We start from the raw sequence: 17,130 nt of genomic DNA on the forward strand, positions 1-17,130 counted from the left end.
CGTCTGGTTCCAGGATTAACTTAGCGTGTTGAAGACCAAGCCGTTTAAACCAGTATATCTTTTGCACATCGACTGCCTTCTCGTTGAGAAGGTCCTCGCAGCGGTTGCCAGAATAGTTACAAGTAGATATTGGACCAATGGTTGTCTAAGTTTCTTGATACGCTTTACCACGTACCACTCGGATTGTTTTGTGATATGATGTTGTAATTGTTCATTAAACAACTTAGTCCACTCTGTGCAAGTGAAGGTGTCCTCTGAGTAACGTCCAGAGATTGTGTTGCTTCTAGGGCTTTGTTTGGGCATGTAGTTACACAACCATCAAACAGAATGGTTTAACTCATGGTTAGGGATTGCTTATTTACGAAGAACCGCTTATACGCAGCTAATACGGGCTTCAAACCTAAGACTTAGAAATATTTAACTTAGGATTGGATTATTGAAGACAAGTGACCTATAGATTCTCAAAAGGCAATAAAATTGCTCGACATTCAGGATTTTGAAACTTTTGGGAATTGGGCTAAACCTCTAGTCCGAAGACCGCCTAACCCTGGCAGGTCTTAGATGAGTCCTGCCCCATTCAAAGGCGCTCCACTTCTTATATAAAGTGTATTCTATAAAACTTGGAGAAAATCGTGAAATAAGAACTTTCTTCAGGGTTAAAAGAAAGTCGTTTTTTGGGCAAATGCTTGAAATTGGGTTCTGAAATTATTGTGATACATTCTCGGGTAGTTTATCTTTGGATTTAGTTAATTTAAAAAAATATATTTCTTTTATCTTGTAATTCAGGCTACTCCTCTATTGGCCTCTACACATTGGGAGAATTTTTTGTCAAAAATTTCATTTTTGAAGGAAATTCCCTGCAGCGTTGTAGGAGGAAACGTCAAATTTCTGTCAAAAACGCAATTTTTGACGAAAATTGCTCCCAATGTGTAGCCGCCTTAAGCCAAATATTCAGTCTGCAATGCTTCAAAGTCCAAACACTTTTTTTTAATGATTGGAAAAAGTATGTTATCAAATTGAAAAAAACGCTAAAGTACAAACAATTTCTGAAAAAGTACAAAATATTACGAAATTTTTTGTGGGTTAGGGCAGAATCACATTGACATTAAAATGCTCACCGTATTTCGTTATTTTACGCATTTTCATTGCAATTCTTACGCAAATTCTCGATTATCGTATTACCTTATCTCATACTCGGTGGCACTAGGTGAAAATAATACAAGAAAATTGAAGAAATAAAACGAAAATAAGATAAACGGTGTGCACAACAAACTGTACGATTAATTTCTCTTACAGTTTTTCTTTTGCTCAAAGTTTATCGAATTCTCGTTTTATTTATTCAATTTTCTTACATTATTTTCACCTAGTGCCACCGAGTATGAGATAAGGTAATACGGTAATGGAAAATTTGCGTAAGAATTGCAATGAAAATGCGTAAATTAACGAAATACGGTGAGGCTACGGCGAACATTTTATTTTCAAGGTGATTCTGCCCTTAAACGATTTACGAGCATTTCGTAAGTCCCCATTATAGGAATTCATAAATCTTTACGAACAATTTTAAAAAAATATTTTTTTTCTGTGTAGTAATATTTTTTTTTAGTAATAAATTGTATTGAACCTCAATATTCAGATTAAAAGGAAAATCAAGCAATCAACCAAATACGGAACTTTTTCACTCATAGCTAAAAAAATGCTGCTCACGATTGAAATAGTTTACTAACTGCTATATTAATACCATCTGGTATTTGCACTGTTTTGTGTCACTGACAATACTAAAACCTAATACTTTTCCAATAAAAATTGTATTTTTTTTCTCAGTGTCTCCTTTTCCAACACAATCCCACCAAAGTCTAAATTAAGTTAAATAAACCCAACTTGTCTTGCATAATTTAAAAATTGACTCAATTATCTCAAATTGTAGACAGTTCCTGTTGCATATAAAATTCTCAAAAATAAAAAGAAAAAAAGCTTCCCCACATATTAATATCTTGAAGCATTCTTCCTGGAAAAGAAAAGCCAAATATATATATTGGATCTCAAAGCATCCTTCTGGGATGTGGAAGTCGTGGGAGTGTTCAAAGTGTATTCCCATCACGAATGCGCGAAACACGCGGTCTCCTGTATATCGTGGGAAATTGAATTGTTAATATTTAATTTAATGTTTTATATGAAAATTTTCATCTTAATGCGTGCAATTTGAGCAGCACATGTGATACCCATATCTTTTCTCTCCAGATTTTCGTGAGTTCGTCCCTGGCGAATTTGTACGAGAATGTTGGCAAGGATGAGTGGAGGCTGATCTACACGGGAATTCCGGTGTTGCTACATGATAAAGGATCCGCCAAATCCAGGAATACCCCCCGCGTCACATTCACCCTCACAGAGCGTGGCTCCTGCTTTGCACTTTGGAGCGATAGAATCGACAATCTGTCCAGCTATAAAGTGGCCGGTCCGGCCTTTCACACCATGTGTCTCTCAACTGGTGAGAAATTAGCCGTAAAATTATTTAAATCAATTAAAAATTGCATTGATAAAAACAATAAGACAATGTCGCTCGACTTGCCATTCAAAGGACATTCTTCCTTTGTCTGAAGCAATATCTATCGACAAAATTATACACTGAGAACAAATTTTAATATATTTTTTTTAATATATAAGAAAACGTTTGCACAGAAACTACCTTAGTAATTTACAAATTTTAATGACTATATTATTTAGAGACTTATTCGAATGGCTGTTAAAACTTTAATTTCGAATAAATAAACGATCCCATGCACAGTAACTTGACATTTCATTAACTAATAAAATTCTTGATTTATACACATTCCTGAAGAGGGGAGCTTGTTTCACTTACTATCGTTAAATTTTGTATAGTAAAAAACTTTGCAATTGATTAATTTCGTGCCGTAAATTAAGATTTATGCAATTCCAATTTATGTTAATCACTTTAAAAGCAAGCTGAAAAAGCTCCTCAATAAAATAAGTTTAAGAAATTATCAATTTTAATTACAATCATGTGAAAAAGAATCGCACCTAATAAACTATCACCCTTCAAAACATATCAACTGTAAGTTAGGAGCAATTAGTTTTACATTCAATAGTACATTTCCCAAGAAACCCAGATTTTTACGGCTTTTGCAAATGATTTATTACAGATAAAGTTCATTTGGTATAGGCTAGTCGAATTTCTTTTTAAGTGCTATAATCTGCTGTACATTTTTATTTCGTTTCTGCATATTTATGTTTTTCAATCCTTTTTCAAGGTAAAATGATTTTATACCTATCTATCCAGAATTATTTATTCCAGTGATTCATAAATATTTTTGAATATTTCATGCATTCTGATTTTATTTTACCAAATGTTTTGACTATTCATTGATTTTTTTATCAAATATTAGGGAAAATATCCCAAGAGTTTTTGTTATATGAAAAGTCAGAGCTCATAGTTTACAACTAAAATTTACAGCAGCTATAAATGATAATAAAACCTATTCATCAAACAGTAGGGGAGACTGGGGCAAAAAGTCACAAATCGAAAATTTCAAAATTCAATATCTTCCAAGATAAATAAGATAGCGGCTTAAAATTTTTACCACAAATAGCTTCCATAAACCTTCTTCGATGTTGTATGTTTCTTTGAATTCGAACAAGGAATTTAGAAAATAATAAAAATATCAAAATTTTTAGCCATATTTTTGAAATATTTTCCTTGAGGAATATATCAAATATTACCTACTTATTATTCAAAATTTATGCACTGATGATTATTTCCTAAATGACTTGGATTCTGTGAATACGAAGCCGCTATCTATTTTAGAATTTTACAAAGATTCTACTCTCAAGAAATCTTTTTATTAAAAACGACCACTTGGGGTAAAAAGTAACAAAAGGTATGGAGCAAAAAGTAAGAAAAACCTAAACAATTTATGATGGTCAAACGATTTGCAGTTTTTCGTGTGTTTTTTTTTCTAAAATAGCTTGAAAATCGTTTTTATCGGTCATTTAGAAAAAATGGTGTTTTACAAAGGTGTAGAGGAATAAATTTCCTATGAAAATATGTTATCTAGGTATTTGTTTTAATTTACGGAATCTCGTAACAAAGCGAATCATAATATGATAATATCCCATGTCTGGTACTATTTGCCCCAGCATTTTTGTGAATAGTCACAAAATTACCTTTTAGAAATTGGCTCGATAAACGTATTTTCTTACAAAATAAAGGACTTTCACAAACTTTTCTCTACTTTGTAGAGCGGTAAATTTACTATAAAACTGCGCTAATTAGAAATTTCTGGGGCGTTCGACTACTTTGTAACAAAAAATAAAATATCCGTTTTGTGACTTTTCCCCAGTCTCCCCTACAATCTCTTGAATGTCCCATAATAATTAGTATTTTTTTTAATTTAGACACCTCTCAAGTTTTTTCTCAGCGTTAGTTCTGCCCTCGGACGGTGAACATTGAAAATATTCTGATTAATTTAATTAGTTCTTTTGGACTTTATTTTCAAAATTGTGCATAATTTTTCTGACTAATTCACCAATAAATAAATAAATCAGCCAATTTCTGTGCATAGAAATATTTATTTGCCACTGTCAGCGTTTAAACTAAAATTCAACGATCGTAGTTTTGGGTAGATCATAAAGAAGTAATTATTAGTGGCTAGGATGATATCCAAAAAAATACCTCAGATTTTAGAGAATAAAAATTTTTCTGAAGAGAAAGAAAATCAAACTGCGATTTATCAGCCTGTATAATTGGTAATGAAAGAATCCCGTCTAATACAGGGTAAGAGAATCTTAAGTTAAGGTTATTAATTAGTTTAGCACCCACCTAGGCTTTATTCAAGGCCTTGGTACTAAGATTTAATCGATAGGGCTTAATTAAGGACTGGATTTTTTCACGTATATCAATGGCGGACGAATGAAACTGTCAAATAGGGGAGAGCCGGTTTATTTGAGACACTCTTTTACGAGATGTATTATTTCCAAAACTCAGAAACTTATATTAAAATTATATGTAGCACTTAGTATATCCACTAGTAGGGGAAAGTGAGGCACTTTTGAAAGTGGGGCACCCTTAAAATTGGGATTTTCATCTAGTTCTAAATAATATTAAGCCTTATCGTTAAGCCTTCAAAATTCAAACATAGGAGAAAAATCACAATTTTAAAGATGCCCGACTTTCCCCTATAGACTTTATTTAAATAACTCGATTCGTGTTTTTGTTACATTTATTTAAATAATTAAATTATAATCCACCATGTCTCACACATGCAGGCTTTCCCCTACAACTCCTATTTTTAGTTCCGAGTATATTTCACAAAGAAATTGTTGACAGATTTTTAATAAAATTTTTATTGAATTTAACCTTTCTCTCTATCTATACACTCATTCCCGGGATTATGCACATTTTCGGGACCGAAAAAACGCAGGAGATTTCTTTTGAATGAATCGGTCGTAGAACGAATTTCGTGCGGAGTAAAAGAAGTCAGAGCAAAAAGACTCAATTGTTTAAAAGAAATTCATCAAGAAACTGTATACTCTTTGGCCAGAGTTCTTCAATAAATTGTTAGAATATTTAGAGTTTTTACCTAAATAAAAGAAATTAAAGTTTCAATCTGAAAAATAAGCATAGTGTGTTCAAATTTCCGGCGTCATAAAATAGTGTGTATTCAGACGTATTTCAAAAATGACTTCATAAATTGACTCCCAGAAGTATGCAAAATTGCATAATAATATGTGCATAATCTCGTTAGACATTAGACAGGATAGGGTAAGTGTGCCAAATTCCGGCCAGCTTGCAATTCCGGCCACCTTTCTTGTTCCTCGAATTTCTATGAATTTTTAGTTTTTACATACTCCATAGATTATACAATGCAAAAGAATATCAAAAAATATTGCTTCGACAAACGAGATAACGTGAAAAGGACATTGAAAGAATTCCCTGAGGGCAAAGAACTATGAGAATGAAGGTGGCCGAAATAGGGCACCAAAGCTATGTCTACATTTTTATTCATTTTAAAATGTATTAAGAATGATTTTAGAGTAAATAAAGACGATAAACGGTTTACAAGATTCCAAACAACACTCCTTAAGAAGAAGGAATAAAAAAATCAATTTTTATTAAAAATATTACATTTCAAACTTGACACTTTGGCGCTTGCATGCAACTATGCCGAAATTTGGCACAATTACCCTATATGATAGACTGTCGAAGTTCTTTTAGATTTCTACAATAAGACTTCCTATTTGAGAAATCCAACAACTTTTTGAATTTTTCCTGCTATTGATTAGCATGATTCACAAAATTCTGAATAAAATTAAATATTCTCTTTGGTTATTTTTAAGAAAAAGAGATATAATAATAATACTCATTAAAATTCAGTAATAGTTTCCCTCGCTCAGTTTCGTTCCATAAATCATCAAAAAAAGAGATGCTTGTAAACAATTCCGCAACAATTTACCAGAAAAACAAATCACGAAATAATGAAGAAAAAACATTGTTCACATGAAATGAATAGCATGGTAGATGAAATTATACACTGATATTTTTTCATGCTAAACAACTATTTCAAATGCAAAAAAAGGTTGAGAACAAACATAAATAATGCAAAATCACAAGAAGAGCATATTTATGTTTTATTTTTTAATTAATGGTATAATTGAACAATAAATTCTTTCTGTTGCAGACCATCGAAAAATTATCGGATTCAGCTTTGACTCTAGTCAGGCAGCCCGAGAATTGTGGCTGTGCATTGAGAAGCTGATTAGTGATCCGGAAAATATTGCCCTCAGTACGCCAGGCCGAAAGCGAAAGCCACCGAAGAAGGTTAAGGCAATTCAACTGCCACCAAAATCGCAAATTTCCAATCCGTGTCAATTTCACCATATCACCAGTGTCACACCCGAGGATGCACCCCGCTACTTCAGTCTGCAGGCCTTCGTGGCCAAACCCCAAAAGACTCAAAGGGATCACTAAGTTCCGGACCCCAGATGCTGCGTCTGCTGTTGACTTTTCTACCGCGCTAAATGTTTATCATATTAGTTTTTTAAGTGTATATATTTTATTAAATAATTTTTAAGGTCAGTTAATGTAAAGATAGATTAAGTTACGCTGGTCATAAGCTTTGGATTTAAATCTCAATTTTTCTGAATTTAAAAATAAAAAAACAACATGATTTAATACAAAAAATGAAAACATTTTACTTATGGTATACGTACACTGACTTCTGTCTCTGTAAATATGGTTGAGAAACAACATTTAAGAGTGAGCGAGACAACTAGTTCTAAGGTTTATTCGTTTCACTGAAATGTCAAATTAATTGTGACATTTCGTAAGGAAGACAGCTATTTGAAAACTTTGCGAATAATGGAGTTTTCCTTGAGAGATCACATGAAATAATCCAAGTTTCTAAAGCTTACAAGAAGCTTACTAATGCCTTCGGCTCGGCATATCTTTTAGCTCGATTTAGGGTGAAAGGAACGTCTATTGACACTTTAAGAACTCGTGTCAGCACCTACACTGAGAGAAATCCGAAAAAGTTAAAATAACATTCCGGAAATGTTAATTTTACCTTGCATTATTGATCCGAAATCGGTGTAAATATTATGCTTTTTAGGTGTATTATGGTTTGAAGTTACAAAATCTATCTATATAAAATTTGAACATCTCTGTTTATAGTAAAAGGTATATTACAGAAAAAACGTTATATTACTTATAATTTACTACAGTGCTGTCTCTCTATATGCACACACTCTATATGCACAGCTTTTGTGTCGGTTGCATTCAAAATCAATTTGTTTATATTTTAACAAAGTAATAAAGAAAATTATTTTCTTGGTAACTAATTTTTCTTGTTTTTAATTTTCTTAATTTTATTTTTTCTGTCTCATATTATATTTAAAATAACACGGGAAATTCTAGAACAATAAAAAAATGATAATTTATTAAAAGAAAGAAAAAAACCGTTGAGAATTTCAAAAAAAGTTGTGCATACACTAGATCCCGGCATTATGCACATTTTCGGGACCGAAAAAAACGCGCGAAATGGCATTATGCATCGAGAAAATTTGCATACCTACAGGGGCTTTCTTTTGAATTAATTGACCGTTGAACGAATTTCGCGCAGAGTAAAAGTCGAGGTAAAAGTAGTTCAAACAAAAAGATTCAAATGTTTCAACTAATTCAACAATATAAATGCATTAACAAACAGTACATGGCCAGAGTTCTTCAATAAATGGTTAGAATAATAAAAAAAATACCTTAAAAAAAAGAAATTAAAATTTTGTTCTGAAAAAGTAGCAAAATGTTTTCAAATTTCCCGCGACGCACCATGGTATGCATTCAGGCGTATTTCAAAAATGATTTCATAAATTGACTCCCGATCCTCCCGATGGTAGGCAAATTTGCATAATTGTGAGTGCATAATTCCGTCAGGTGCATAATCCCGAAGGACTTAATGCCGGGACTGAGTGTATTCAGAGAGAACTGTCAAAAAAATTGTGCATATAGCGAGACAGCACTGTAGATACATTAAATAATTTTCAACATTTTGACGAAAATATCAATAGGGGTTTCCTGTCGAACAGACGTTCCTCCGACCCTAATTTGATGAAATAAAAATTCACGTTCCTATTGCTCCCAAACGATTTGCATAAAGTCTATCCCGTTCTTTCAGTCTTAAAATTGGTTTAAACTAAATTTAATTTCGTGTGATGCTTAAAAGAAGAAGAAGCGAGTGAAAGAGTAGGATAGATATATGCAAAACTTTTAAGAAGGAAAGGGATGTGAATTTTGACTTTATGAAATTTTCATGATCTAAAAGATGTATCGAATCCATATTAAGATAAATTAAAATATCTCGTAAACCATTGTTCTGATTTAATCTGCAATTTGGATTAAAAAAAAAATTTTTATTGTGAAAAGAAAAGATATAGCCAAAAACTCACTGACACTAGCATTATTCTCTCCGCGAGAGGGCGCTATTTTCTCCCGCTAGTGGCGCTGGCAACTGTTCAGTCAATTTTAGTCAAATCGAAAAAAATCACAAAATTTCTACTAAGCTCTCTTATGACTTATTCATTTTCTCAGTTTATTAAATATTTTATTTACCTTTTACTTTTATCAGTACATCCATATTTAATAAATTTTAAGTGAAAGACACATTCTCCCATTCAGATGAATCACTTTCAAAAATAAATTTGGAAAGCAATTAAAGAAAATCAAAAGTAAAATATTAAAGTATTCTGCATCTCTAAAAATTCATGGAATACAATCTCTGAAATGAATATCTAAACTTTGTGTAATATTTCGAGCAGTTATTGTAGCTCCAGAGCATTTTGGTGTTTTTCAAGAAAATAGCCATTCTAAAGAAGATTCCTTAAAAGTTTACCCAGAGTAATTCTTCCAACTATTTCTGGAGTAATTAACTTTGTATGGCAATGCTCTCCTTGCAGAAGTGCTTCAAAGGTTGGCAATTACCACAAAGATACATACATTCATTTGGTCCCTGAGAGTACTTTTCCACTTTTAATTGGCCAATAATCTGGTGTAAATAAATGATGAGAAGTAAGTGAAGATAGTTGGAGAGTGTTCTACTGAGATTGAGGTTTAAACCCTGCAAGTTTATGACCAAAAACCCAGAATTAAGGCTATTTTTATGAGCTACTTTTGTGTCTCTCTCCCATCGTATTTTATTCTACATGAGAGAATTAATTAATGAGTTGGGAGGAAAGTAACACAGAGAAGTAAATTTATTTATAGGCAAAATCTACCGGCGTCCATCCGGTGTTATGGGGATGTTTGTATAGTGCTGCTGAAGGGGGAGCATAACTACGCAAGTCGTGTATTGCAATTAACTGTTCGGGGGATCATTCTCTGTTCTAATTAGAACAACATGAGAGTCAGAGTATGAGCACGCTTTTAAGGAGTGATTTTCATCCATAACGATGTTGGAAGGTTGGTTGGTAATTTATCGTGTCTAAGGACATGACTCCAATTCACCTTTCGTCCCAAAAGTCTAAGCAAGAAAATTCAGAAAGCATCCAAGGGGGAGATATCTGTAGGGGAAAATAATCAAGATTAACTTAAAACTTGAACTTGAACTTAGAGAACTATAAAAAATTTCACGAATATCTTATTGATATATTCTTCAAGTTCTTTTTGCATAAAGTTAAAAAAGAATACAAAATACTCCACAAAAATCTATTTTTTGATAAAATTTTATAATTCTTAACGTTCTTAAGGAAACTAGAAGCAAATAAGGTCTATTAGAATTGAGAAAATATTATAATATTTATTTGGTATAAACTAAAAATATAGTATATATGGGTACCGGAGTTCGTCGGGGGAATTTGGAGTTACTCTAGGAAAACATCAACTCTTTGAAACACTTTGGAAAGAGTTGATGTTTTCCTAGAGTAACTCCAAATTCCCCCGATGAACTCTGGTACCCATATATTCTATTGTCTACGTCGTTTTTTTCATAATAAAAATACAGTAAATTCTAAAACCAAAATCGACTAGTACTAACCTTCCCGATTTGAGAGATCTTTTTCGTTTAGGTTTTCCCTGTATCGATTTTAGTATAACAGTAAGAACTTACCAAAAACCCGTTGGAAGTTCAAAAATTGAAACCGTCGAGTTGCGCCAAAATAAATAAGTTCGTGAAAGGAAATGAATTTTAATGAAATTGGAATAGAAACGTTCTGCCATTCTGAAACTCTACAAAGCAGTAAGCATTTACTCACTTTTTTGGCGTTGTTGGAACTTGATATTTCGAGAATACCGAGAGTTCGAAAGCGGCGAATATGTGAACTTGCATTTCTTGCTTCTAGTCGATTTTCAAATAAGTTTAGCTTGGCTTTTAAGTGGCTTTATCTCTTCGAAACGTTATTACTGAACAGAGTCATACTTACCATTAACAATAGGAGATTGTCGATAAGAAAAGCCACTCAATAACAAATTTCCAAATATTTTTGTAAGGCAAAGTACTCTCCCTTCGAATGTTCATGCCTTCGTATAATGTTAATTCTCATTTTTTGTTTCCTAAGAGACTTACACATTTTCATTAAATATTAGTTAGCTTACTACTAATTGAGACGCTCAGAGCAGAAGTGGTCTCCTTTGTATGCATTTCCCTATTAAAACAGCCCACTTCTGCTCTGAGCGTCTCAATTATTGATAATTATATGATGATTATATGTAAGTCTCTCAGAAAACATTAAAAAAATTCACATTATTCGAAGGCATGAACGTTCGAAGGGAGAGTACTTTCCCCTACTACTCGTTTTATCCGAGCGCTAGCTCAAGTATTTCCTTTTCAAATTTCGAAGTGTCTCCAGTGTCAAAAGATATTTGTTTTTTCTTTGTCGTAGGGAAAATCAAAACATCAAAGCTGCTTTCAGTATAATTCCCCTCTGAATCACTGTGAAATACTTCTAAAAGCTTCTTAGTCTGATTATTTCATAAGGTTTCCCCACTTTGTGCAAAAATTTAGTTTGAAAATTCGAAATTGAGTTTAAATTCTTTGAACATCAACGATTTTTTATTCAAATAGAGTTCCATTTCACCTTTTTGTTGGAGAATCAAACTTCACTTGTGAATACACTTAGGGGGAAATGGACAGCTTTGAATTGAAGCAGTTCTAAAAATGAGCTATTTTCTCCCATTTTAAAATAAAACTGAGCCTCATCATCATACAAATCAGCTTCACAATTGGTTTGCGGAATTGTTTTTCGGAATGTTTTTGTTAATAGTAAATATCTTACGTATGAACTATTCTCCATCTTCAGTAGTAATATTGAGGTCCATCTACCACGGTAAGATAAGGAACTGGTGTCTTGAAGATTTATTTTTTTCACTTTTTTTCGAAGAGTTCCGGTCAATATGTAACTTTTGAAAATTCTACTGCAATTAACATTTTTAACTAGAATTTCATTTAAAAATTTAGTGTACCAAAGAAGGGATTTATAGTTCTTTTCGTTATGCCATAACAATGGGTCTAAATTCACAAAAAGAGCAATAAAACCAATCTTGCTCTTTTTTTCTACGATCTGTGATATGGGTGCTGAATGGTTGGAGATAAAGATTTGATGTCTTTGAACGACCCCCACCCCCCGTAGGTCAACTTTTGGATTTTCAATATGACCCTAGTATCCCCCCGTCCCTCCTCTTCCGCAGAAAAAATCGCACTATGTATTTTTGAGCAATCCCAAAAAACAATATGGTTTTTGGTGGGGAAGGGAGGGGGGCTAAATAAGGGGTAGGGTAATGATCCTAAGGTCGACTTACTAGGGCGCCGCCGAAGGTGTCAAGCTTCTATCTCCAACCTTTTGGTACTTAAATCTTGCTAAAAATATTCAAAAGAAAGATGTTTTTAAGACATTGTTTTCTTATCTTACAATCGTAGGTGGACCTCCATATTACCACTGAAGCTGGAAGATAGTATGTACATAAGATATTTCCAATACACAGCATTTCTACTTTACACCGTCTCTTCCTAGCGATTTTCTTCCAAACGTACGACTTTTTTTGGGACAAGAATTTTTCTCAAACGTACGACTTTTTTTTGGGACGGAGGGAGTATTTTAGAAGCATTTTTAGAACATAATTATCTTCTAAATCCAGATATCTCCCCCTTGGATATTTTTCAGTTTAAAATTTGAATATTTATTTATGCAGAAAATTTTGCCCTTCTTCAACAATATTAATTTAGGAGGCATTCAGTGTTAGCATTTTAATGAAAGTGAAAATGAGACATACATTTCACCTGCTATTCAAATTTATTATCAAACACCTTTCGTGCTTTTTCCACCTCCATTTTCCTTCATTTATTTTCTGTAAAGAAGTGCCAGTGAAAATTTTAATCGCATGACATCGAATATTATTTTCAAGACAGGATCCTTTGTGCTCTTTTTTTTCCTGATGAAGTTGATTGTTAAAAAAGTGTTAAGAAAATAGAGCTTGAAAGTTTAAGAGTTTATTTTTCTAAGTAGTTTCCTTTTGTATTGTGGCATTTTTCTCCTTGGAGGAATGAAAACAAAAAAGTTCTGGAGAAACTATTTTGTGGAATATTATTCTGATGGTGTCTCTGATGCAAATTTAGAACACTTTTCCGGGAAAATGCTGAAAATACCATCTCTTGAAGAAAACTTTCTCCCTAGTTTGGTTGAGATGAAGAAAAAAAGAAAGCAGCCAAGAAGTTGATTGAAAAGCAGAGTCTTGGCGATGAGTAAAAAAAATTGTGGAATTCTTTTTAAATATCTGTGATAAAAACAATTTTCAAATTTACAAAATATTTTACGTTAATAAAAAAAGAAAACACTTGATAAGGTTATTTCTCTATTATATTAAAACACATACATGAAAAGAAATCATTAATAATAGAACATAATTATATAATAATTATATATAGAAAAAAATCAATGTATTAATCGTGAAAGAGATGATTTGGGAGGAGAAGAGAAAGAAACTATGCAATTTATGTTTTGCAGAGAAAGAGCAATTGAAAAGATTTATCGAGTTGAAGAATTATTGTGTATCATGTATAAAAAAAAACAATTCCAGAAAATTAATAAAAAACGATTCTTTCGCAAAAATACTTCTGCAATGTTACATTATTTTCGCTTTTGGTCAAATTTTCATCTCCATGCAAGGCAACAAAATTTGCCATTGCTGCTAATGACACTAAAATTGGACACACCATTCAAATTGTGAACAGTGGCAGAGGCTCAAATTACGCCCCAACAAAATCATTTTCTCGCTTTTGGGCACATTTTGAGTGGACAATTGAGATATTTCAATAATTCAAATATGAACACTCTTGCATTTTCAGCAGACCCGATGCCAAACCCCGTTGCCAAACTCTGTGGAGCTCTTGAGTGGAATTTCATGTGGAAAATATCCACTTAATCCTGTACTACAATCAATAGGTTTAGTAGAGCAACAAGGGAATTATTTAGTCAAATTCTTTGCCAATATGCCCGTGCTGGAGTTAACTTTTCAATGAGCAATGTTTAGATTTGGAAAGCTATAAAACTCTGTTAAACCCTTAAGATTAAAGCTGCTTGAATTCACAAATTTACGATATAGAAACTGTTTCATTTGAAGTCAACCCTTTAATGATAGCTTGCAGGTACCGAAATGCCCTAGTTCTAACTTCAATTGTGAATGGTACATGAATTTTATCAATGTCTTTGAGGGATTTACATGGTTTTCGGATGCTGCAATGTATATATTCTCTACTTTTCTTTAATATTTTATTTCAATCTTTATGAATAAAATAACAACATATAAAAATATTTCCTAATATTTAATTTGAAAATTTTAGAAATTCAGGTAATGTAACATGGTTTTCTAAATATTGTGTCAGCATAAGTTGATATAAATTTATCGTAAAAGCTTTTCTTTAATTCCAGCAGTAAAGGATAGTCTCTCACTAAGAAAAAACAGAGGGTGCGATTAACTTTTTTTCCTCGTAGCTTTAACACTTTTTAGGTGTAAAAATATATCAACATTTTTTAATGTTAATTTTACACCTTTTTAAGGGTAAAATTAACTTGAAAAGGGTTAATTTAACACCTAAAAAGGGTAATATTTACACCGATTTCCGATCAATAATGCAGGGTAAAATTAATATTTCCGAAATGTTATTTTAACTTTTTCGGATTTCTCTCAGTGTTCTTAAGTACTGTTATTGCCACTGTACTATCCTTGATTACTAAAATTAAAGTAAAGCTTGCGAAAAGTCACCAACACAGTCTTCAGACTGAAGGTTTAGCAATGTTACCGAGGTCCAAAATCTTGTATAACAAGCAATTTTATTAGTTTTTCAAGATCTAATACATCATTTACCCATCCAATCCAAATCAAAAATTTTCAAAAAAAATACTGATTAATACGAATTTAAAGAAGTTAAGCCATATGGCTAAGCGTTAAGTTTGGAGCCCGCGATGCATTAAGATTAGATTTAAATTAGATTTCCAGGTATGAAAAGAAAAATTTTCACAATTTTTAATTCGTATTTTCACCTAATTATCCCACTAAAAAGACATTCGAAATTCTTTCTGAAGGACTTGTGGACATGTTCTCTCTTACAAATAATTTAAAATCGAAAAAATCGAGATGTGGAAATTGATCAAATGGTTAATTTTAAACAGAAGAAACTTGTAGAAACTTTGAAAAATTTCAATGGGAAATTTAAGCAATTTCTCATTCTTTTTCATTAAAATCCCTAAAGTATTACTAAAATTTTTAGTAAAGTCTAAAGAGGCTTTCTGCTCTAAGACCTTTCCTTTTGAGATATTATTATCAAGCTTTAAAATGCAAGTTAAGGTGTCTACACATTGAGAACAATTTTCGTCAAAAATTGCTTTTTTGAAGGAAATTGGCTGCAGTGCTGTAGGCAGAAACGTCAAAATTCTGTCAAAAATGCAATTTTTGATGAAAATTGCTCCCAATGTGTAGTGGCCTTTTTACTCCAAGAAGAGCTTTTCACTTGCTTTGATTTACGATTCTCTGTACATGAATACAATTGATATTGAACAAAAAATTTGCAAATTCTCACAATAGAACTTTTCTGTACCCCTTTGTATAAATCCGTCCTAATCAGATAAATCGATGAAGAAATTAATCAAAGAATAAAATTCCTTCAAATATCAGTCCCTAAGTAATTTTCTTCAAGAGATCTCAGTAAAAATTTCATAGGTTATTTAAAAAGCTCAAATTCATATAGGGTCAAATGAACACTTATTCGACAGGGAACCCCTATTGACACTTTTCTCAAAATATTAAAATTTATTTAATGTATCTAATGAAATGTAAGTAATATGGCGTTTTTTCGTTAATCTACGTTTTTCGATAAGGATAGGGTAGAGTGGTACAAGTTGGACAATGGCACAATTTGGACAGGACTTTTTTCTTAATAAATTTAGTACTTCATTTTTATTTGTATATTTTTAATGCTTTAGTTTTATAATTTGGTTCCTTGTGCTTAAAAACAAATTTTGTACTGTATTTATCAAAAAAAAAGCCATGTCCAACTTGTACCGGCGAATTGTCCAACCTGTATCACTTTACCCTAAGTGTTCAAATTTCTTATTCCGAATGGTACAGAGTAGTGTGTCAATAGTTCATAAAGTCACGAGTTCATAAAGTGTCAATAGGTGTTCCTTTCACCCTAATTAGATTAAAATGAGATTTATTTATGATTTATTCTTAAGAAATATCTTGGTTCTTTGAGTTTGAAAAACAAGAGATAATGCTTCAAAAATATTCTCTTCAAATTTGCCCCCCCTTACTAAAATTCTAGATACACTGTTCTTGTGAGGTCAACTGAAGAACTAAAAAGAATATAAATTATTTATATTTTTGCAGAGAATGTGCAGTTTTCGGTAAAACTTGAAGCGGTTTGTCTTACCTGAAAAAACTGCAAAGACTTTAAAATGAAATCCATTAAATCAATGAATTCGTTCCCAAAAAATCATAACAACCGGCCTTAAACCGGGTTTTGAGAAAATTATGATTAATGTTTTAATCACGGATCGGCCATACACAATTTGAGGAGGACGGGGCAATTGTAAGCATCTGAAAAAATTATATAAATCTAGTCTGAATAAAACTAATTTTTTTTTTGAATATTGGCTATTTGGAAATTTAGAATATTTCCCATTAAGTAACTTATTATCGTAGAATTTTCGAAAGTCACACATACATGAAACTGCTCCATTCCCCCCTATATGAATTTCCGGAGACTCTGTCTCTGTAGCTTATAGTTTTATTCCGAAAAATTTGAAAGCTTGGACCAATATTTTTGAGAAGATATAACATAAAATTTGGAATTCCAGATAAACCAAATAATTGAAAGTTCGGACTTTAATAATAATCTAGCAATTTGGCATAATTTTACTTGGCGAAATGTATTAATCCCCTCACAAATATGCCACTGATGCTATGCCCCTTTTAAGATATTCTTATGAATTATAGGGAAAGTGAGTATCAATATTTGATATCAAGATTAAATGTTCTATATTTTTAGTAAATGTATTGTGACAGTATTTTAGAAGCTCTTTCCTAAATTTTCACTATTTAAAGAAGTTAACGGTTTTATCACTCAGATTTAAAATTAA

The 17,130-nt window shown here is 32.1% G+C and overlaps 1 protein-coding gene across 1 annotated transcript in view; it reads left to right on the forward strand.

Moving 5' to 3' along the window:
- LOC129807324 (uncharacterized) overlaps positions 1 to 7,195 on the forward strand; it is a 70,959-nt gene extending 63,764 nt beyond the window's left edge. Inside the window, exons 3-4 of the mRNA XM_055856519.1 lie at positions 2,239 to 2,485; positions 6,693 to 7,195. Coding sequence (XP_055712494.1) covers positions 2,239 to 2,485; positions 6,693 to 6,982 — 537 coding nt within the window. The 3' untranslated portion in view covers positions 6,983 to 7,195. The remainder of the gene's footprint in view (positions 1 to 2,238; positions 2,486 to 6,692) is intronic.
- The last annotated feature ends 9,935 nt before the right edge of the window (positions 7,196 to 17,130 follow it).

This window comes from Phlebotomus papatasi, chromosome 3, assembly GCF_024763615.1.
Source record: "Phlebotomus papatasi isolate M1 chromosome 3, Ppap_2.1, whole genome shotgun sequence".
NCBI classification, from domain to species: Eukaryota; Metazoa; Arthropoda; class Insecta; order Diptera; family Psychodidae; genus Phlebotomus; species Phlebotomus papatasi.